The 22,396-nt window shown below is 35.9% G+C and overlaps 1 protein-coding gene across 20 annotated transcripts in view; it reads right to left on the reverse strand.

The window, feature by feature from the left end:
• Positions 1–22,396, reverse strand: part of LCOR (ligand dependent nuclear receptor corepressor) — a 121,912-nt gene that overhangs the window by 10,950 nt on the left and 88,566 nt on the right. For 7 of the 20 annotated variants that reach the window (XM_081550696.1, XM_081550688.1, XM_081550664.1 and 4 more), the window contains one exon: positions 20,719–20,812. The exons of 4 other annotated variants lie outside the window; for them this stretch is intronic. In XM_081550696.1, the coding sequence (XP_081406822.1) occupies positions 20,719–20,812 (94 nt within the window). Of the gene's footprint in view, positions 1–14,462; positions 18,129–20,718; positions 20,813–22,396 lie in introns of those variants that run through there. 9 more of the 20 variants (XR_014071400.1, XR_014071393.1, XR_014071394.1 and 6 more) reach the window with 2 other exon arrangements.

Consider the following 22,396-nt stretch of genomic DNA (forward strand, 5'->3'; position numbering starts at 1 on the left):
ACATTCCTGGTAAAAAGGATCAGGGACAATGTACTGGTAAACCACAGGTCACCAGAGTAAGCGGGAGGGATCCGTGGCCACCTCAAAACTATCATCCTGGAGTGACTGTATCCTTTCCTGAAATTCGAAGCTACAGTGGTTTGCAAAATTCTTTGGCAATGATACGGGTCTTGTACATTTACCTCGCAATTTGTATCTGTTACTGACTTAATTTGTCTTGTCTTTGTCTTAGGTTTCCAAGAAGATGTAAACTACTTGAGTGTAGGTAGGGGTCACATTTCATGTTTTTCTGTTTCCTCTTAGAAAAAAAGAAGGGGAGGGAAAGGGAGCATCAAGGATGCTTCCCGGGTTTTCATTGTGGGCAGCACCGTTTACTGAGATAGGAACACAAACAACAAAGATGGCAACTGCTGACTGTAGGGGTTTATGTGTCTGAAGAGTTCTGTTCTGTACATACTGAGCTGAAATGTTTATAAGATTCTGAGTCTGACTGGTAGGCAACCAGGGACACATAGGTATGTGCCCACCAGGAGCTTCACCTGAATCTGAGAACCTTCACATTAATACCAACCTTTGTCCAAGTGTCATTAAATGGGCCCTGTTATAATACCTAACTTTACAACTATAGTAATAAAATTACTTTTGACTGTGCTTCTAAACTACCCAGCTTCCTACCTTATTTGACTTTCTCTGGAAACTTCTTCAATAAAACCTATGTTTAGATGAATTTTCTTTTCATACCATTCAACTACTTCATTTTAAAAATTAACATCAACTTTCTGAAATTTAATTCTATTATTCTTTTTTCATGTTTTTAAGAAATGGATGCTGGCCAGCTTTGCCTGAGTTTTAAACAGCTGGTCTCTACCTTTGCTTCTATTCAATTCCTCCCATAGTCTCAGGCCTTCAATAGAGCCTAAATACAGCATTTGCCCTGATTTACTTTTTAAAGAGTAAATAAGGAAACCAGAGAGGGCTCAGTTTCTGTCCCACAGACTACTCATGCAAACCTGACCTAAGGAGAAGCACGATGTTTTATTATTAGTTCAGTGATTACAGTTGGCATCATAGTATGCTCATCACATCTGACTATATTTGTTTTAAAATAACAATAAGTCATCACAGATTTTGAAATCACTTGCTTGATTTCACATTTCTTCTGTTCAACAACGGGACACTCTCTAATAGTTAAAGTCAATTTTTCATCAGTCAGAAATACTTCACCATTACCATGAAAGAGCAGTGAGATCCTAGGGACTGGTAAATGGAAAGAAGGGCTATAGAAGAAGAGGACAACCCGAGATTAGTGCTGAGTGTCTCTACTTGCTGAGAAATGGCCTGTGTGACTTTGAACACTTTGTCTTTCTACGCCCAATTCAATGCCTAATTCTTAAGGGCGTGGCAGAAGGATAAGATAATATTCATAAAAACTTTGAAAGGCACAGTTTAAGAATGATGTGTTGTTTCACAATCCTATCTTTAATGATTTACTCAATGATATTTTTCTAGATCATAGATTAGACAGAGCTGAATTTGCCTACTTTGTCAATACCACCACACTTAAATTTACAAAGGATAACATTCCTGCAGTTAATATAAATGGTGGATGGTCCAGGCCTAGGTTCTCTTAGGGTAAAAGGTCAAATAAAGAAGAGACGTGGCAGAGAGCTGAAATGACAATTTTAAGAGTCTAGAACGTGGAACTGAGGGATTCAGGTAGTCTCTCAGTATCTGCTCTAGAACTACCGATGGCAAACGCAACATCATTGATGACCAAAATACATTCTTTTTGACTGAAAAAAGACCAAGAGGAAGAGTAAATGATGTCTGGATGAGAACTAATCTTAGAAGGAGAAAAAGATAATCCCAGGAAACCAGAAGGGGAGAGAAAGCTTGAGACAACAGTTTAGATTGAGTGACCAAATAGTCAAGAGCTATAAATTAAGTTGGCTTGATTTTTCTCTTTAAATACAAGAAAACACCAAAATGCAACTGTTAGCCCTGCTTAAAGGCACTAAGAGTTGTAATTTTTGCCAGATCATAGTCTGAAATTGTGTTTCCTAATTCCTTACTTCTAGTCCTTTAAGCACTGAAAATGTAAGTATGTTCAAGTGCCTGGATAAGTCTGCTGATAAGTACTCATCCTTCACTGGGAAGTGCATCTACCTCTGGCTATTTCACACTTGTGTGCCTTCCATACCTGGATACAGGAATACACTAAGGTTTATGACAAAACTGTGTGTGCTTCTGTGTGTAGTGGAGAAGATAAGCATGGGGTATGGAGGTGTTCTTCACTATTTATAAGGCCATGTACAGTTGTATGTGTAAACTACTGAACAATCAAGTTTTCTTTCCCAGAACTGAACTAGGAGAAAAAGGAAAAGGGTAATAGGCCTGGTGTGCTGCAGTCCTTGGGGTTGCAAAGAGTCGGACATGACTGAGCGACTGAACTGAAGCAAGAAATAGTAAAAGTGGTTAAGTGAGAAATAAAGTTTTTAAGATCACAGAAAGTGGCCTCTTAAAATCAGGCAGCTTAATACCTGATTTCTAGGTGGGTGAAATCCTATGAAATTAAAAGACACTTACTCCTTGGAAGGAAAGTTATGACCAGCCTAGACAGCATATTAAAAAGCAGAGGCACTACTTAGCCAACAAAGGTCCATCTAGTCAAGGCTGTGGTTTTTCCAGTAATCATATATGGATATGAGAGTTGGACTATAAAGAAAGCTGAGCACCAAAGAATTGATGCTTTTGAACTGGGGTGTTGGAGAAGACTCTTGAGAGTCCCTTGGTCAGCAAGGAGATCCAATCAGTTCATCCTAAAGGAAATCAGTCCTGAATATTCATTGGAACGATTAATGTTGACACTGAAACTCCAATACTTTGGCCACCTGATGTGAAGAGCTGACTCACTTGAAAAGATCCTGATGCTGGGAAAGATTGAAGGCGGGAGGAGAAGGGGACAGAGGATGAGATGGTTGAATGGCATCACCGACTCAATGGACATGAGTTTGAGTGGACTGTGGGAGTTGGTGATGGACAGGGAGGCCTGGCGTGCTGCAAAGAGTCGGACACAACTGAGCGACTGAATTGAACTGAAATCCTAATTATCTAAATTTGGACTTAGAATTTAGATGGATTTAGACAGAAAATGATTTCAAAATTGGTGTTAAGGAGAGATCAGAATGGCGGGGGATGGTTGTGTGTGTTGGGTGAGGGGTCAAATCCAAGATGTATCTGTGTCTCTTCACCCTGCAGGAGTACTCAGAGAGCCACTCTTGCTGATGGCAACGCGGCATCTTGCTCAGGTGTGGAGTGGGCCAAGAGTTGAGAACTACTGATTTAAAACAAAATAGATGCGATCCCTTTCTGATAGCTAAGTTTACTGTGTTCTTAACCAAGTTCACTAAAAACAGGGCAGAATAAAGGCTCAAAACATTAAGAATATTGTAAACTGGGGAAAAGTAAAAGTGGTTACTGGATAGTTTGCTAGTTTTTCTGTACCTCAGGGTTTAATAAAAGGCTATTATTTGGAGAACATATATGATATTAATAGAAGCAGTTTAAGGCTTATATATTGTATCATTTATGTCCTGTAAATTCAGTTAGACTGTCAACTTTATTAAATTACAATAAACAATATAATTATCAAGGAGATCCTCATGTTTACTCTTTAACATATTTCACCCTAGAGGCAAATGTACCTGGGAAGCCAAAATATAACCAGAAAGTTACATTGGTGAGTCAGAAGTCTGAACAAGATGTCATTAGCCACAATAGTCCAATGCCTCCATCTCCTCTTGAGGAATGTAACAGGCTCACAAAATAAACACTTCTGCCAAACTACTTACTTCTGAAAAATTTTTATCTGCCACCCTCTCCACCATATTGATTTTTGTTTCTATAATAGTAGGTAAGGCTCTGAATGCAAGACTAAATATATTACTAAATACATTACTTTTGTTAATTAATATAAACTAAAGAAGGGAGGGTTCAGTGGCAGTGAAAGACAAGGGACTTTGGACTAGATAGCATATATTTTAAAAATGATAGTTTCTGGACATAGGGGAAGAAATATCCCTAAATGATATACCTAAATACTCATTTGATGAGAACACAAACCTAAATTATTAAGGAGTATTATAACTACAAATGCTTAGAAGACACTTAAATAGACTTCAGAAAATAATACAGTAATTACAGACAAAGAAGACAGATCTCTGCCCAGGGCTGATTTGAACTGAAAAAGTGTCTGTCCCTAGACTCACAGAGTTACTGAAACCAGATTAAAGAGAGATCTGATCTGAAAGGCATACCTGACATTTTAGGTCAGGATACATGAGAGCTATGACAAGTCAGCCAATCTGGCCTATTTCTTTTTTTTGTCTTTGTATCTGTCAGGTAGGGGATTAAAATCTATGTTGTTCTTTGGGGGAAACTGCTCTTCAACTCCCTTAAAATGACTAGGATGATGACAGACTAAAAAACATACCCTTGTTTAGGCAGAATACAGAGATGCTCACTCCCCAAGCAGAGAAAAGGCGCCGTGCCATGACGCTCGGTTCAAGGGGAGTGAGGGAAAGAAACATCTGTCAAGACCCAACAGAGACCACCGACCCGTGTACTGTCCCCTGGAGTGGGACTGGGGGGGTCAGTCTAGATAAGATTTTCAGTACTGTTGGAACGTATTTCTCTTTAATACCAATAACCTCTAACAAATCCCCGATCACTTTGCAGGGCAGCGTGTATGCTGAGGGAGAACTAAAGGAGGCGTGGGGAGCTGACACAAACAGAAAACAGAAGCGCATGACAGAGTCCTGCGACAAAAATGCTTTTCCCTCTCAAGAAATAAAGTGGTAAGTTTTTGACATATATTCCTAGTTTCTTTTTGGATGAAATGAAGAGAGAAGTAGCAGATTACATAAGCATCCAAATAAGCAGTTATTAGTATTTTTGTGATAACATTTCTCTGAAATAGGACGAAGCAATCAGAAAAGCAGCATTTCATGTTTCAACTGTAGTTCTACTATTTCTATGTCTGATCAAAGTTAAAACAAGTTCGAGTTAAAACAAGACTGGCTGAACAATGTCCTGGTCTAATACAAACTTACCTGCCTCACTTTCAAAGTTTTAATCAATATAAACAACTTCCTCCACAATTTTCAAACTGATTTTCTCACTCTTTTTACCCCTCACACTAAATTAACTCCTACCAGGTGATTTCACTAACTCTCATTTATTGAGCACTTGCAAAGAGCCTGGCATAGTGCTAAGTATTGTACATACAGAATTTTATTTAAGCCTCAAAGCAAATCTCTGAGGTGGGTGGTATAAACCCCTATTACTCAAATGAAAACTGAGGTTCAGAAAGGTTCAGTAACTGTTCAAGACCATGTACTAAGAAAGTACAAAGGCTAGGATTTTAAGCCAGGCTCATCAAATTCTCTCTCTTAAACTTGAGGTATTCTCCACTCTTCTATGCTCTACCTACTCTTCAAGATTCACCTCTTCCATCACAGAGTCAATAATGCTAATTTCTATTTAACAAAGAAGTTTTAAATACCTCACATTTCTTTACTGACAATTTCATAACACAGATTAAATTCTCTTCCTAAAAAGCAATGTAAGTTTATTCAAGAATGAAACTAAATTAATAGCTGATTTAATTAGTTAAAAGTGTATCTAAAAGGAAATTATAAAATCCTTCACTTTAATTCTAGTGGTATAAAGGTAAGTGTAACGGTTTGCAATCATATTAAGGGCAAGTCATTATATGTTAGGGGAGCGGTCAAGTCCCCAAAATACCCCAAGTTCCATGTTTTTCATTTTAAAAATAAAAGATTAGGGTGGAACCGACAGGGTTTAATCAGTGGGTTAATAAAATACCTCCTGTGGTCACAGCAATGTGAATATACACAAGACTACTAAATTATACACTTAAAAATGGTTAAAACTAATTTTATGTCTTTTGACAGAATTAGGGGAAAAAAAAAGATTTGCTGGATAAATGAACTTAAAAAATGCAACCCCCCCACTAAAAAAAAACCTCCTGTGTTACAATTTGAAAATATGTAACATGTTCGTCTCCCTCTTACAAACTGATCCAGGCATCTCTACTGTTAAAAGACTGATTTTGATTGAGACAGATTATATTCAATGAGCCCCAGAACTCTCTGTGCTCTAACATTCAAAGTAGCCTGCACACAATAGAAACAAAAAATATGAACATATCAATACTTTAAAATTAATCAGAATAAAAAGTAACTGCTTAAGTTAATTTTTGCAAAAAGATCATCACATTCATATAGTTCATAACAAAAGTTTAACAAAACGACTTATTTTAAGTAAAAGGCGTCTAAAACGATATTCAGACCTTTTTTTTCTTTTTGAAAATGCTGCAAATGCAAAGATAAGACCTAAGGTTTACAAGACCCTAGTATTCAAAAAGGGTTGCTACTGTATTACTCAATACTTGAACAGATACAATGGGTATATCTGCCTCACATTTAATAAAAAATTGCAGTTTTAATAGGCACAGAGTTTTAAATAGGGCCTAAAAGGCATTCAGGACACCACTCTCACTTTACAGATAAAAAAGCAAGTGATCTTTCTAGTATACCAAGTTGCAAGAATTTATACACCAAATAATTCCATATCACTCCATACTGCTGATCAAGTAAAATTGGCAAGAACAGTACAATTAACATTTTAAAACTACCAGTCAACAACAACATGCCTATAAAGATTTCATACCTATAGATTTTGATATACCTTCGCTTACTTTCCAAGCTGAACTCTAACCAAATTATGACTTAAACCACTCATTACATATTTATTCATCTATCTTTTAAAATGTTTCCAGGGGACTTCCCTGATAGTCCAGTGGTTACGATTCCGAGCTCCCAATGCAGAGGGCAAGGGCTCGATCCCTGGTTGTGGAACTAAGATTCCACATGCCATGTGCCCAATAAATTAGCAAATAAAGTATTTTTTGAAAAAAATAAAAATAAAAGATAAAATGTTTTGAGAACACTTCTTTTCCACTAACCTCTGAAAACAAGTCTGTCTACTCTAGTTATATACCAACACTACCAGTTTGATACCAACACTACCACTTCTCCCTAACCAGCAAACCATCCAACTTATAAGGTGAATATGATGAATAAAATTGTGTTAAACGCTTACCACTTAGAAGCAAATAATGACAAAGTGATAATCGAGTATAAGAACAGCTATCTCTTATGTGACTTTTATACATTGCTAAGAAAAGGATTTCCGCTCATTTCAGCTACAAAATCTAACATCTTATGACTTGGGTTTTGTTTTTATACAACATTTGAATACAAGTGTCTGGTGAGAGACATTCACAGTCCTTGAGGAAAAAATAACTCCACAATTCAGAAAGCAGAGACCATTTTGCACTCCATTTCCCTTATGTGATTTCTCTGATTCCTAAGAGTTCTTGAATTAACTCCAAAGCATCAGCCAAATCAGAGGAGAAAATTTTGGGTTAGAAGAAATAAGTCCTTTTTAAAAATAAGGTCATAATTGAAGAGCTATCAACATGAAGATAGGATCACTAAGATAAGTTCATTGATGACATGCCAGATTAAAATCCTACCACAACTGACCTGGTCACCAGTTAAAAATGGATAATGACAAGAAACATGTAGTTACAGTTTTGTACAAAGAAATAATAATTAGGTTTTCAGAAAAACATTCTATAGACACATGGCATAACTGAGTAAGCAGACCGAGTGAAGCCAACGAACCAGCCTGTAGTGCCGGCAAAATTTCCAGTTTTATAAACATCAAGCCAAAAGGCAGAAAAGTGCTGGCGAGGCAGCCAAAGAAATGAGACACACAAAAAAATTAACTAAAAGATAACCTAGACCAACAATAACGTTATTAAAAAATATAAAATGCCATTAGAAGTGACTGGAAATCACTTCAACCAGCTTATACAACATGAATACCACAAGCTTGAAAAAGCAGCTTTCTAGAACACTTGGTGTATCATTTCTATCTTTATCACTATAATTCAGCTGTTCTTTAAGCATCTGACAATGGAAATCATTCTGTAATAAAAAACTTTTTTATATCCCTAGTTTCTAAAAACCACAGTGTAAATGTTGAACAACATACATGCTGATAAAAGGAATTATCAGCATTCTCTCAAGAATCAAAACGGCTATAATAACCTTAATTGACTGACAGTGCTTTCATACTTATGCCTCTAGAAAAGAGCAAACAAAAACGAGTAAGTCATTATTCTTGGCAAGTAATCCCAGATTAGAGTTTTACTGTAAGAGAATTATGAAAAATTAAGTTCAGCAAGCAGGTATTATGAAAATTATAAATATACCTTGTTGAGCTGAAAATAGTTAAAGTGAATAATCCAATGCAGAGAACTGAGGTAGGGGAGTATCAAATTAGTAAAGACAGTTACAAGGCAGTACCAAATCCAAATACTGAAGCAGCAATTTCCGGTTATCTAAGAGATTTCATGGAAATCAATTATCATCAAAAAAAACCCCCAAACTTTGATTATCATGTGCATTTATAGTGCACCTCGAAATCTTACCCCCTTTGTGGATTTTTTTTTTTTAAGAGCATTATACCCTTAAGAAGTAGAAACCAAGCTTTTAAAACAGTTTTCACAACAAAATTTATTAGAAGAATAGTGGTTTTGAAAAGTCTAGCATCCAGTGAGAACTACCATACACAACATTACAGCTGGGAATGTTTCTCCAAAATGTCATGGTCAAATAATACAATGGAACCATTAACTCTTACACATGCACGAAAGAACTAGCGCGTCTGACATACAATGCAAAAAAAAAAGGGGGAGGGGACCACATGGATTAAAATTTTAAGTACTCATCACATACATTAAGACACAGCTTATTTTAGTCCAGTCAAAAATCAGAACTGCATTAAAAAAATTTAATGTAGTGCAATCAAACCAAAGAACTTAATTTGTGATCGTAAGTGCTCTACTACATAAACATTGATCATAGCAAGGAACAAAAAGTTCAAATCACACTGTACAAAAAAATCTGTAAATAAATATAAACTACAGTACAAGAGAAATATTAAATTATACAATTCCGTCAAACTGTAAACAGTATATTGAAATGAGGTCCATAAGAGTAAAGGGGGTTCCTGTTTTGTTGCATGACACTCGAACTTCAAGAAATCTGAAAGATGCCGTTTTCTGTTATCTTCAAAGGTTATAGGTTTTATATATGGAGAATTCCTTTTAGATGTAAGATATCAAATATTAAAGCAGAGGAGTAATCTGTTTTGTTAACCACAGATAGTACTGCAGAAAACAAAAGCAGTTTTAAAGAATAAAGATCTCTAGCAGACAAGTCTTAACATTAAAAGATGCAAAGGGCTAAAACTGGAATTAGAACTTCACATCAGAAACTTGTCATTGAGGGCTTCTAGGCTACAAAATATACTGACAAAATTGTCTGCTGATATGTAGTCCTAGACCTCTGCTAATTTTTTGACATTTACATACTCATGTTACAACACCAACTTTGGCAGAATCACTACTAATAAACTCAGAGCACTCCTAGCCCAATGGTTCCATCACAGTGGCCAGTGCACAGAATTCTCTAAAGACATTGCATAAACTAGAATGTAGAGGTCAGACACCCAAGGACCAGTGCTTGAATTTAGTAGTAGTATGGTGAAGAAGCAAGAGCCACATTGAGGAAGAACTGCATCTGTCATATTTTACAGAAGCAGCAAGGAATGTCATTTAATTGTGCTGGCTACTAGTGGCATTTAAAAACATATAGTTCAACTGCGTGTGTGTGTGTTGCATGTGCTGGCTATACATTTATGCACGTTTTGTTTTTTTAAATACACTGTTAACAGGAACCCCCATATTATCTGCTCAGTAGTAATAACTGAATATATAGAATGCCACTATAAGAGTGTGAGGCACCGTGTGCTGGAGAGTTATATGCAGCTTTAAAATCTGTTTGGCTGAGTTATACCTGGATACCTGAACTGAGTTTTTTAAGTTGACATTCATCAAGGATGTGCTACCAGCACGTCAAAATAAAAGCAAAACAGAAAAATACAAGTCACTGTTAGGTTTAAGAATAGCATCAAAGTACCTGAATTGAGTGAGAATAGTGTGTAAACTGTCCCTGAGGGTTTTTAAACAGTGTGTACAAGTTGGATTCCTAAGAACATTAGCTTTATTTAACAGTGTGGACTGATAAAATACCAATGTCTGACAGTTTAAAGCGGAGGTTATAAAGAATTATATGCAAACACTCCAAATGTATAGTTTATACATTTCTTCTCAAAGCAGCAATAAGCTGCTGTAAAGTATACATCCCATCAGAACAAGCAACATGTGGGAGTCAGATAAAGGTTTCTATCTTAGTCTGGTTTTCTGACAGCACAGCATATCAATATCCAATGACTATATCTTTCCTAGATCAGAATGTAACTAATTTCGACTAGCAATATAGGATTAGACTTTTAATCAAACACTTTGCTATTACATACTAAAATTCCTTAAACTTACTAATGCTGGTATACTAACCTAGTTAATTATCCCCCCTCATTTTAGAAATATACCCTTCCACAACTTAAAAACATTAAGATCCATTTTCAGTCCTCTGATGTAAAAAGCATGTCAGTGAATTAATATTAAAAATTTACACAGTAAAAAGGCTTGAATTTCAGCCAAAGATTCTAAATACTGCTCATTCCCTGAAGACTTAAAAGGGAGAGAGAATCCCTACCCATTTTCCTAGTGATTTATTTTTCTAAAACTGTCTGACACAATTTTTCATTTTGGGGAATTTCCCCCTCACCTCCTCTCAAATTCCAAATTCTCAGCCTGAAATGCTTAATGAAATGGGGAAAATGAGGCAATCACTTGGAATTGCTTGAAAGGTACAAAATGTTATTGTCTTTTTAAAAATTAAGATAAGCATTATTTATATAAATGTGATCTGATCCCATAGCATGTAATATGTTTTATATTTTTAAATAATCACCCTAAAACTTACAGTACCTAAGACTCTGAAGATAAATTAAGACTTTAGTGTTGTAACAGAAAAAGTGCTGAATTATCCCTTTTCTAGTACTTTAAACATTTCAGACAAGTGCTTTCCTAAGTGACAGTAAAGTTCACTATATACCCTTCCACCAAGCAGGAAAAAAAGTCACCTGGATTGAAAGAAAAGACTTTTAGGAGTGTAGCACCGAGTAGTTACCAAATAACAGATGTTATTCAACTCCTTCTGAGGGGGTAAAATATTCTAGACTGAAATTCTATTTGGCTACTGTATGTTAAAAATCCCTGCTCTACTGTGTCAGTGTCCTGTGTCCAACCCTCCCTCCCCCCTCCCCCAGTCCCCTTACACACTATCCACTGAGAATCTAATCTCTAAAGAGATTATTTTAAAATTTATGTTTTCAGGACATACCTGAGAAAGGGTGCAATTATGCAGAACAAGGAACCCAAGACTGCACTAATACTGGTTACAGGTTCATAAAATTCTTTCCCAAGACAAATCTAAAAAGTCTAAGAGGTATGGATCTTATATATGTCTTACTGCTTTAGATTTTTTTTGGTATGTGTGTAGGGTCATTTCCAGTGTTGAAAACACCACCTTGAACCTGCTCAGTGACAGTTCAAGATGGGATAAAGAGTATTTTCATATTCAAACAATAAAGATTAAATATTATGATTATAATATTTGCTACATCCAATAAATCTATGATTAACTAAAAGTGCTTGCTTTTCGGCTTTTGATATAGCTCTACATGAACTGGAAACCTTAAAATTACCCCCCCAATAGTTGCAGAATTAACTCATATTTTATTATCTGTCAAGCCAACATTAATTTGTCTTGATTTTCACTTTTCAAATAATCTAAAAGATTTTTCTGACTATCAAATGAAGGTGGCCCAACTGTACCATGTTCTCTATCCTGCGACTAAGTTTTAGTTAGTTGTAGGGCGGAATCCTTCCCTCAACTTTACTTACTTTCCCCCACCCTACCTCCCAACTCCCTCTTCCAATCTCCTTCATAACGCTTGGGGCACACAGCTACAGGGCCAATGTTTGCTTCTTTAAAAAGCAACTGCGAGTTTATTTGGGAATGAGAGACAGAATATGAAAAGAATTTCCTCTCTTTTCCCTTCAGTCACCGTGTTCACAAATCCTACTCAAGTCTCAAGGACAGAATGTATCCAGAAAAAAACTGAGATGACTTTGGAGGTCTGCATTCCTTGTACCACGATTATACTTTTTTCCTTTTCAGTAGTGCTTGAAAGCAATTAGATTTAAAAAAAAAATCCTTATATAGCTTAATCAAGTTTCCAAATGGGCTGTTTGGTTAAAGCCATTAAGTTTAATAACACTGGCCTGACCATAGTATTAATGAAGACCTAATTATAATGGAAAGTAACAAAGAAAACAATTTTTGATATCTTCATGAAAGTCAAAATTTAACCTATAACTTTTAATGTCTCCTATAAAAGACTAAGTAGAACAATTCAGTCTATTGCCATATTCCATCACCAATGACAGCAACCTGAATATATAGACAAGGGTGGTTCACATAAAAACAAACTCTGGCATTTAGTTAAAGAAAGAATAATTACAAAAGAAAGATGTGTAATTTCAAAATTAAATCTACAGGGATAACAGCTCTTAGAAAATGACCCTGAGCTGTCATATCGGCTGTAACTACTCAAAATAATTTCAGGTTTTGACACTGGGCTGACTCAATAATTTGTTTTATAAAAATAACTGACTGAATCCAAGCGTCACTATTATGGGTCAATGAAATATAAAGAGTCACAAAGGCTTCGCCAAGCCTCGCACCGTGTGCTTACTTGGGGCGGGGGAGAACACACAGGTCACTAGCAGCTCCAAGGGAGCTACGTACTGCCTAATGACAAAAGGTAGTTATGGTATGGGCCTTTGCAGGTAGTCATTTTTAGTCTAATTTAGAGTTCTCTCCAGAAAATTGGGAACTAAACTTCTCATTGTGCCTTACTATTTTACTATCTGATCCCATATAGCTCATCTTATAAATAGCTCAGGTAAAATGTTGGGGAATGGAAATGCCAATTGATTGAGGTAATGGTTTATATAAGATAACCAGAGTTCTAAAAGCACTTCAATATTGTAAAGTAAAAGTGTACCAAATAAAGCTAATATACACTTTACACTTGTTGAGCTTGCTCACCAGAACTGAACAGTAATTAACTTCACATAAGGACCCCTATTATCACACAAAGCCTTACTCATATCCATGATCTGCTGCAGCAAAGGTTTGTCAAGCAACATCTAAACTTCAGAATAACAACAAACTTAACATTAAAAAGTATTATACACAAATATAAATTATTTTTCCTGAAAGAGAGACCTTGTCCTTCATGGTATTTGGGGAACAGAAAAAAGTGTATAGCTCATCACAAACACAGTTCAGTCACTTGTAAGCCTTCGGAACAAGTGATAAATACATCACTGTCAAGCTTGATGACTGTTTCAGAAGTGAGAATGCTAATGATAAAAATACCACCTACAAGTCCTTCCAGAGAATTAGTGTTTTTTGACTTTATAGTGCCATAGCTTATCTACTCTATATCTATGTTTTCTCATAAAAAATGTAGGAATTGATTTTAAATACACTCTCTCTTGCTAACATTAGTTTGAGTAATACATAGTTGAAGTAATGTCATCATCTGACTACTGGGAAATGAAAGGAGAAAAGGCTTTTGTGACAAAGATAGTTGTGAACTACACTTTCCCATACCATAAAAATGGTCAACTGTTGTTTGGGCCATGCAAAACTCTGATTAGCAGAAATTAAGCATGCGAATGGACCAACCGCTATTACACATTTATGAGGATGTCCCCAAACTAGAATATCTACACTGAAAGTGCCAATACCGAATAGTGGCAAATCAAGAGGGAAATCAAATATTACGGGATCACTGTGGCACCAAGACTGATAGCCAGCCATGTGATGAGCCACATCCAAGGAACACATGGTAAAATGGAACTCTGAACACAAAATTTAACATTAAAAGTGCACCTGAATATTACAAACTAACTTTACAAAACCTACAATAAGGTAAAATATATATCTTTTGAAATATTCAGCAGCTTTCTGTATTTTTTTTAAAGTTTTTTTTTGAGAGGCTCATGAAATTTAAAAGGGACCACTATCTAATTTCAACCATGCTTCACAAAACAATAATGGCTATTTTATATTGCAGTTACCAATGTAATGCAATTAGTGCTTTAAAATAATCTACACTCAAAAAGAAAAAGAGAGACCAACCGACCTTTGGAGGAAATATGCTTATTCAAAAGCTTCTTGGAAAAGAAAATTTACCTGAATATCAAGTCATGACTGATCTCAAGTGTAATGTTTAAAAGCTTCACAGACATGAATATTACAATCTTCAGGTCTCAGGACTTTTAATCTGAGAAAGTTTAGAGTTTGGTTTGTTTTTTAAATTCACTTTCTAACCAAAACAAATAATAGAAGTACTCAAATTTTCACTATTTACAACTCTCAGCCTACAATCTGAAATGACACAATACAAGTTCTCTTATTTAAACTGCAGCATTAAAGGGTAGGCACACCATTCTTCTGCTGCTCGATTGTCATCCACTGAAACACACATAGAAAATATTTATGTTAGTAAAATGATCACTCCATTACACTACAATGACAAAATTTACATAACCCAACTCATACGTCACTTTAGAGACTACCACATAGGATTAAAACCTCTCTGAACAGTAAAACTCTACAAAAGTTGGAACTTTTAGGGCCAGATTTTTTAATGGGCCTTATTGATGCCTTTCTGAGGGGATTAAAAAGAAGCACAAATTAATTGCTCAAAGGACCTTTTTGCAGCAATGCTGGGCTATAGAATGTCCCCAAACATCATGCAAAAAGGCACCATGGTTACAACTAATTGTGTGTGACAAATCGAGTGTGGAACAAAGGAGGCGTTCCTTCATAAGCTTAGTCCTTTGCTTTTAGCAAAATTTCTACTACTTCCTTCAACTGCAGATGAAAACCACACATTTCATTAAGTATTTTTATTGCAACTTCCAGCTAGGCTAGAAAATACTGCAGAGTCATACACTGCTCTGAACCCAAACTGCTTTTTCTGCTGAGAAGACTAGCAGACTAAGAGGAAACAGGCTCAGTCATCCACCGATCAAACTGCTACACATAATAACCAAACCAAAAGAGGAACCCAGCCCAGGCTATGCCAAGAATGTGTGTATTTTAATAACAGCAATGGTGTGCCTAACCTTTGAACACATAGGGTGCCAAGGAAAAACTACTGTTAACCTAATTAACTGCTCCAAAGTTTCCAGGCAAGAATTTACGCCTTGGGAATATCTGGACCTACTCCTCAAACTGTTAGTATCCATTAGAAATCATCAACCTCAACTTAACGCTCCCAGTTTGATTTTATTTCACCCAAAAAATCCAATGATTTTTTTGGGTTTGTTTTTGGTTAAGCATTTAGAAGGGCCTGATCACCTTTTCAGTAGGTAAGAATATAGGGTCATATATGGTAGATTTTGTTTTGAAGAAAGAGTAATTTTAATTTGGTCACGATGCAAAATTAAATTTCATGGGCTTTATTTACCTGTTACTCTTGCAAAAGAAATTGTAGAAAATAAATGTTACAAGCCTTATCAGTGATTTTAAAAGCCCATCTCAAAAAAAAAGCTTAGATGTTCTTTAAGGAGTGCTTATACCGAACATAATCTGAAAGGTCCTGTGCTAACGGTGTGCTAAACAACCATAAAAATCAGCTAAATAGCAGAAAAGTTGAGAAAGGGATAGTATGTAGGATGCCAAAAAAAAGTTCAAAACAACAAATTAAAAACTAAAAATCTCTGCCCCCCTTGTACTAGTATTTGAATTAGTTAAAAAAGAATTGCTAAGGAGCTTGATTTCTGATTGAATTATTGTTAGAACTGAAATGCAACCTAAATCACATTAGGTTACCTTGGGGTTGTGTTTTTTTCTCTCACCAGAAACACAGATTCTTCACTTGTGTGGATATTTGAGCAGATTACTGAGGCTGTAAAATCTAGATACCACTTTCGCATTATTATAATTACTCACACACATTTCCCTCCTATTTCTCCCATCCCCCCAACAAACAGATCTTAAAAATTTTAAAATAGTTGCTGCAACTGACATTCAGTCGTTAGTTAGCACATGATCAAATCTGTAAAAAGATTTAAGAATACAAAGAAACTTAGTTTGCTAAAATGAGGCATCCTCTATTGTTTTATGTAATGTACCCTGACTGCTCCTGAGTAAGAACGGAGCTCGTCCTCCATGAGATAAGGCTATATCCTCACTTGTTGGGTGAGACCAAATTCTACCCTTAGAAAATCCCAAATGAAATTACAGCAAAGGTAGTGTTACAACGTATTTAACCGAAGCATTTCTGAAGGTAGTGTGTGCACATTTTCCACCTCCTTCCCCTCTGGGTGAGCACTAAACAGATTGCTAATTTGTTACGTAAACTTAACAGTGAGAAGGAAACCATAAAAATGTTAATTGATCCAAAGAATTATTTATCATTGAATAGTCAAATTTCTTAAATTCAAAGGTTCATTGTTCTTAGTTTCTTTAGTTTAACCCTTAAATTAGTTGAATCTCTGAAGAAAAAAATGTGAATAATTTTATAAGATGGCTTTCCAATTTGCAGTGGTAAAGCTCCCAAAACGACAGAGGTGGTTTCTAAAAGGGGGCTTTTTTCTTTTCTTTTTAAATAAAGGCAAATATAACTTACGGAAAAAAAAGAAAGAAAAGCATGCAGGCTCTACAGGCAAGGAGTCCACTTCCATGTATCTGTTCTCTGTGAGGTAACTCAATTCTCTTTTGTAGAGAAACATGCAAAAAGGCCAAACAATATCTCGAGCCATACTGCACATGAAAAATTTAAAATATGCAACATTCAGAATGCACCTTTCATCTCTGTACACACAGGTCAATGCAAAGTCTGCAAAGAAACAAGTGCCACAGTAAATGAAGTTAGGTGCAGCAATGACAGCTGAACAATGCAGTAGTGCTCACCCAGTTTGTACAGTAATTGGCACTCTACAGTATTCCTACTCATTTTTTGATTCATTTGCACTTTGTGCTGCCTCTCCCTGGGGATCTAATTCAATCTTTACAGAAACATCTGGCCCCTCCGACCTCATTAACTTCATCTTTTTCTTTGGAGGGTTTTTCAAAGTGCCCAGCCTCTCCTTTACTTTGTACTCCAGTGTACTGTGGGGAATCCCATAAATACTCTGAGCTTTGGAAACACTCATTTTTCCACTCATAACCACTGAGATTGCTTCCTCCAGTATCTCACTGTTGTACTGTCTGTAACGCCCTCTTTTCTTCCGAGGCTGCTTGGAGCCAGGATCTCCTTCTTGATCCGATGTGGGATATGGCTGTCCAGAGGTAGACTGCTCAGCATCTGAGCCCCAAGAATCGGGTCCAGCATCTAACATGCTTTTTCTATTTTGTTTTGGAAGAATAGCCCTTAATTTTTTACTAAGCGCGCTCTCCGTTTGTGAACCCATTACCAAAGAGCTATAGCTGTACTGATCACCAGTGCGAGATTCCCAAGAAAGATCCATTCCTCGAACTTGTGGTATCTTTAAATCTACAGGAGATGAATGGCTCACATCCTTTTTCCCATCTTGTTTTGCTTGAAGTGCCATTTTTGGAAAGGCAGAGTTTTCTGCAAGAAAAGGAAGGTCACTGATGTTGCTGAGTGCACCATTTCCCCTGAACTTCATACGGCTGAGGTTGAACTCATAATGTGGTTTTGCCCAAGAGGCTTCCCTGGATAATATTAAGTGCTGTCCATGATTCTGTAATCCAGACGGCCCAAGGCTGGCAGCTGTGGACAATTGGTTTCTGCTCAGTAGTTCTTCACTAATCTGCAGGGATCGAGCCAGTGGAACTTTGAGTGATGTGGAGTGTCCAAAACCTTCCCTGGTTCCATCCTGTAAGCTTCTTGGAGGTACCCCATCACCACTCCGAAGTCCGTCTGGGCGGTACTGGCTGGGTCTCCCAGGTCGCCTAATTGGATGGAAGGAAACTGATGTGAGCAGGACTTGCACAGGTAGGGAGGGATGGGTGAGGGGACCACTCCTTTATTAGAACGCCTTGCTTGGGTAACATCACTTTGTGTTATTTATTTATTTTCTCTAAAATTTAAAAAAAAAATGGTCTCAGCAGTTAGTTTTTAACTTGTTCACAAAAAACAAAAACAAAAGCAAAAAACAAAAAAAGAAAAAGAAAAAAAACCAGGAGCTTTTGGGCAAAGAAAAATTAAACCTGTCAGCTAGTCTCTGGTTGGGTTCACAAATATTCGGAGAAAAAGTTTCGCGCAACTGTCTGAAAATAGCACCTTAATTACTAATTACAAAGTAATCATCAAGTCTCCATACTACAAAGAATTGTGTTACCAATGTGACGTTACCACTAAACAAGTACAGTAATAAAAGAGTAAGCCAAATTATTTATTTTAATGCAACATATTCAACATTCATGACAACCAGCTATAAAACTTGAACAATTTACATTGGTGGAACCCACAGATAACTGCTCATTTATTCCCACAAACAAATTGATGTTCTTATCAAAAATCAGGCAACTCCAAATGACATTTATTTTGCTTGGGAAAAAAAAGTATGGCTACCAGCCCCATGGAGGGGGAAACCCCAAACCAAAACAACAAAATTTTTACCCATCGAATTATAACTTACCACATTTCTTCATTTAAAACACTATTTGTTGCAGATACACGAGTACCATTGATTTTCCATTTGAAATAATCCAAGCTTTAAAGAAACTGCCCTTTATTTGCCCCAAAACTTTGTTCCTTAAGTTCTATTCAAAGTAGTTATTGTCAGAGTTATAGCAACAATTTTTTAGCATTTTATTTAGTTGAAGGAAACCTTCTTAAAATACCAAACATCAATCTTGAAATTTTAAGTGGGTAACTTTCAAATAATGCTTTAAAAAAATCAACTACTGACACAAAGTTAATTTATAAGGTTTTCATTTTTACAGTAGAGCAAGATTTATCAATGATAAAACTGGTAGCTGTTAAAGCATGCCCAAGGGGAATAATTACATTAACTAGGCACAAAAGCAGAACTTTGCAGAAATAATGGTAAATCAGCTATGTTTTCCGAAAGTCTACAAGGACTCGGCTGTTACCAGCAAATAACATAATATGGATGACAATTCAACTAAAAGGTGGGCAGTACTGTTGGTGCTTTCGTCTTCCAGAAAACTCTACCACAATGAGTACATTTACTTTCCATTCAGAGGGACAAACACAGCAATTTCAACCATACAAAACACAGATCTGGTAGCCAAGTTTAAAGAAAATCTTACGCAAGGGATATTTATGCGAACAGCACTTAGGCTTCTACACGTGTCCTTGTTTACACAACTCAAGTTTTTTGATATATAAATGGAACCAAATGATTTGGGATCATGATGACTTAGATATATATCTAGTATGAACTATAGTGAAAAAAAGGGCTTAAGAAAAAAATGATTAGTAAATTATGCAAAATAAATTAAATTAATATGTTACTTTTAGACTGAATAAAGAAGGAGAGAAAAAGGAAGGTGATGGAATTTTAGAGAAAATAAAGGGAGCATTTTAGAAGTCAGTAAAGGAACCCTTCGATTTAAAGGTAATTAAGAGTAAGTTGGAAAAGGTTAGTCCATTTACTGCCTACTTACTCCTTTGATATCTAAATATCTTCCCCATGTTGACATTCTAAGAGTTAAATAAACCTAAATAATTAACTATGTTTCATATCTAGATGAAGCTCATTTTTGGTCACAACACAGTTTTATGAAATGCCTTCCCAATATGGCATCTAAGCATCCTCATTAATATATGACTTTTAAAAATGGCTACTATGTACACATACAGAGAGAATTAGATAATTCTTACACTATCAAATTGGGTGGTTAGAAAATCCTCTTTCGCCTGGTAATAGTTCTCAAAACTGATCATGTACTAATGTCTTGGAAGCATAAGATGGTTATCTATCAACACCGACAACCAGTCTTATCTAATCAAAAACAGAAAATACACACAATTATTTTCTGAACTGCCACACAAGAGTTAAAATTGCAGTTCAAATCAATAAACCAAACCAAACCAAACCAAGCAAGAAAAAAACGAACAGCCCCTATACTCTGTTAGCAATACCAAGTTAAAGATTGGAGCCCAATTTTCATTCAACAACTTCAGCACACAAAACACTGCCTTTACATGTGAACTCTGGAATTATTTAGGTTCGGTTCATATTCCTCAACACTCAACAACAAAAAATCCAAAGAAATTCTTGCCATATTCCTAATTATTTACTATTTGTACTAAATAGGCAAAACTGACTATACTTGCCAATTGTGGATTTCACAGATTGTGCCTTTACTTGATTGACAGACTAAAAGTAATTTTACTAAAGGTCCACCTATAAGTGTTAGTCGCTTAGTCGCGTCCGACTCTTTGTGACCCCATGGACCGTAAGAGTGTTACTCTAATGGACTGTTTTAAAACATACAAGGGAGACTGGCATCAATCTTTGATAAACTGTCCCCTATAAAACTGTGGAAGGCCACAAATATTTTCCCTTACCCGTTCCCTTGAGTACTGGAGCAGCCTGGAGAATGGCTCAGGGAAGTGCTGCCAGCACACGGACTTTTCTTAGTGGATAGATCAAGTACACCGTCTGCAGAGACACAAAGAAACACCTGAGGATATTAAACACTGGGAGCAATGTGAACTGAATAGGCTGAAAGTGTCAGAGCAGTTGGCTTAGTCAACTCAACAGATAAAACTAGCCATATGTTTTCAGTTACAAAACCAATTCATTAATAGAATCAGGATATTTTTTCTCCCGAAGAGACATAAGTTTATCAAAGTCTGTTGTATCTACTATTTCCAAGGGTTAAATATTTTATTAATAGGACAAAAGAAAAGTTAAAGCGTAACACTAAAGATGTTAAGATACAGTGAGATATTAGAAATAGCAGTTTACATCATATGAGGCTCTGTGATGGAACTATGAGATGTCATTTTTTAAATTACCTTGATCTAAGTATATGAGATTAATGAGATAATGTCATAGAAATTATAAAACCAAATTTCTCAAGAGCTAAGGCTACCTGAAATATCAGGGGTACATAAAAGTTAGATTTAGAAAAATTTAAATGCAAAACTCATTTTAAAAACAAATTTATATGGTTATATTAAACATACATACTGTATAAGATAATATGCAAGATGAATCAGTTGTTAACTGTTTATAATTTGCACATATCCAAATAACTATTTGGGACACATATGTATATTTGGATTCAAGCTTTTGGGGAAAATCAGCAGAGATTCAAAATTTACTTGCTCATATTTACAAAGGCAAGGTTTTCAATTAATAAGCTACTATAAATTGATGGCAAACTTTAAGGAAAGAAAGAAGAATGACACGGCCTTGATACTGATGGGAGCCTTGGGGGAATAATTATTTCTTTCTTTTACTATAAAATCACAAATTCATGTTATTAGAACATAAAATAGAAGACTTTAACTCTACCCAAAAGCCTTTTTTTCCCCTGTAGACATGTCTAGAAAAGAAAACTCATAGTTTGGATAACTTTTAAAGCTGCTGTTCTGTTCAAAACTGGAATACTCAATGCCTCTGATTTTCAGTTGGTAGGCAGAGAGGCCTGCTATCTGGTTATGTTCAAGACCACGCCAATACAGAACCCTCTTGGGACTTGTGTCTGAGGACACTGTAACTCCCTATTTCAGGTAGTTAGAAATAAATATGCAACTCAGTTTATAAACCAGAAAAAGCCCACAACTCATACAAAGTAAGGACAGTGTGTTGTCTTTTAGAGCCACTAATTTTCTAAAAACATAATTGAAATCTTATAGAACCAAGTATTCCATTAGAAATCTAATCCAATTAGATTCCTAAAGAGCAAATACACTACTTAAAATATTTCCAACGGAAGACAGTATTATTTTCATAGTCTAATCATACTAGAGGCAACATACTTCAAATCTACCACTGAAAAATTGTGATGTAAGTTGAAAACACACTAAAATTCGTTAGGAAAAATAATTTTAGAAATGTTTCATTTGAAGTTGATATACTATAATCCTATCATCTAGTTCAAATTTCTCTTGCTGTCAACACAACATACTTCTCAAGTATAACAATTAAAAGTTAAATTAGACTAATGTGTATCTTTGTATGTTAATCTCCATTATTAATACTTTAGACACGACCTCTATGCCATCATTCTCCTAT

Source organism: Giraffa tippelskirchi, chromosome 2, assembly GCF_054371585.1.
Source record: "Giraffa tippelskirchi isolate mGirTip1 chromosome 2, T2T-mGirTip1v1.2.pri, whole genome shotgun sequence".
NCBI classification, from domain to species: Eukaryota; Metazoa; Chordata; class Mammalia; order Artiodactyla; family Giraffidae; genus Giraffa; species Giraffa tippelskirchi.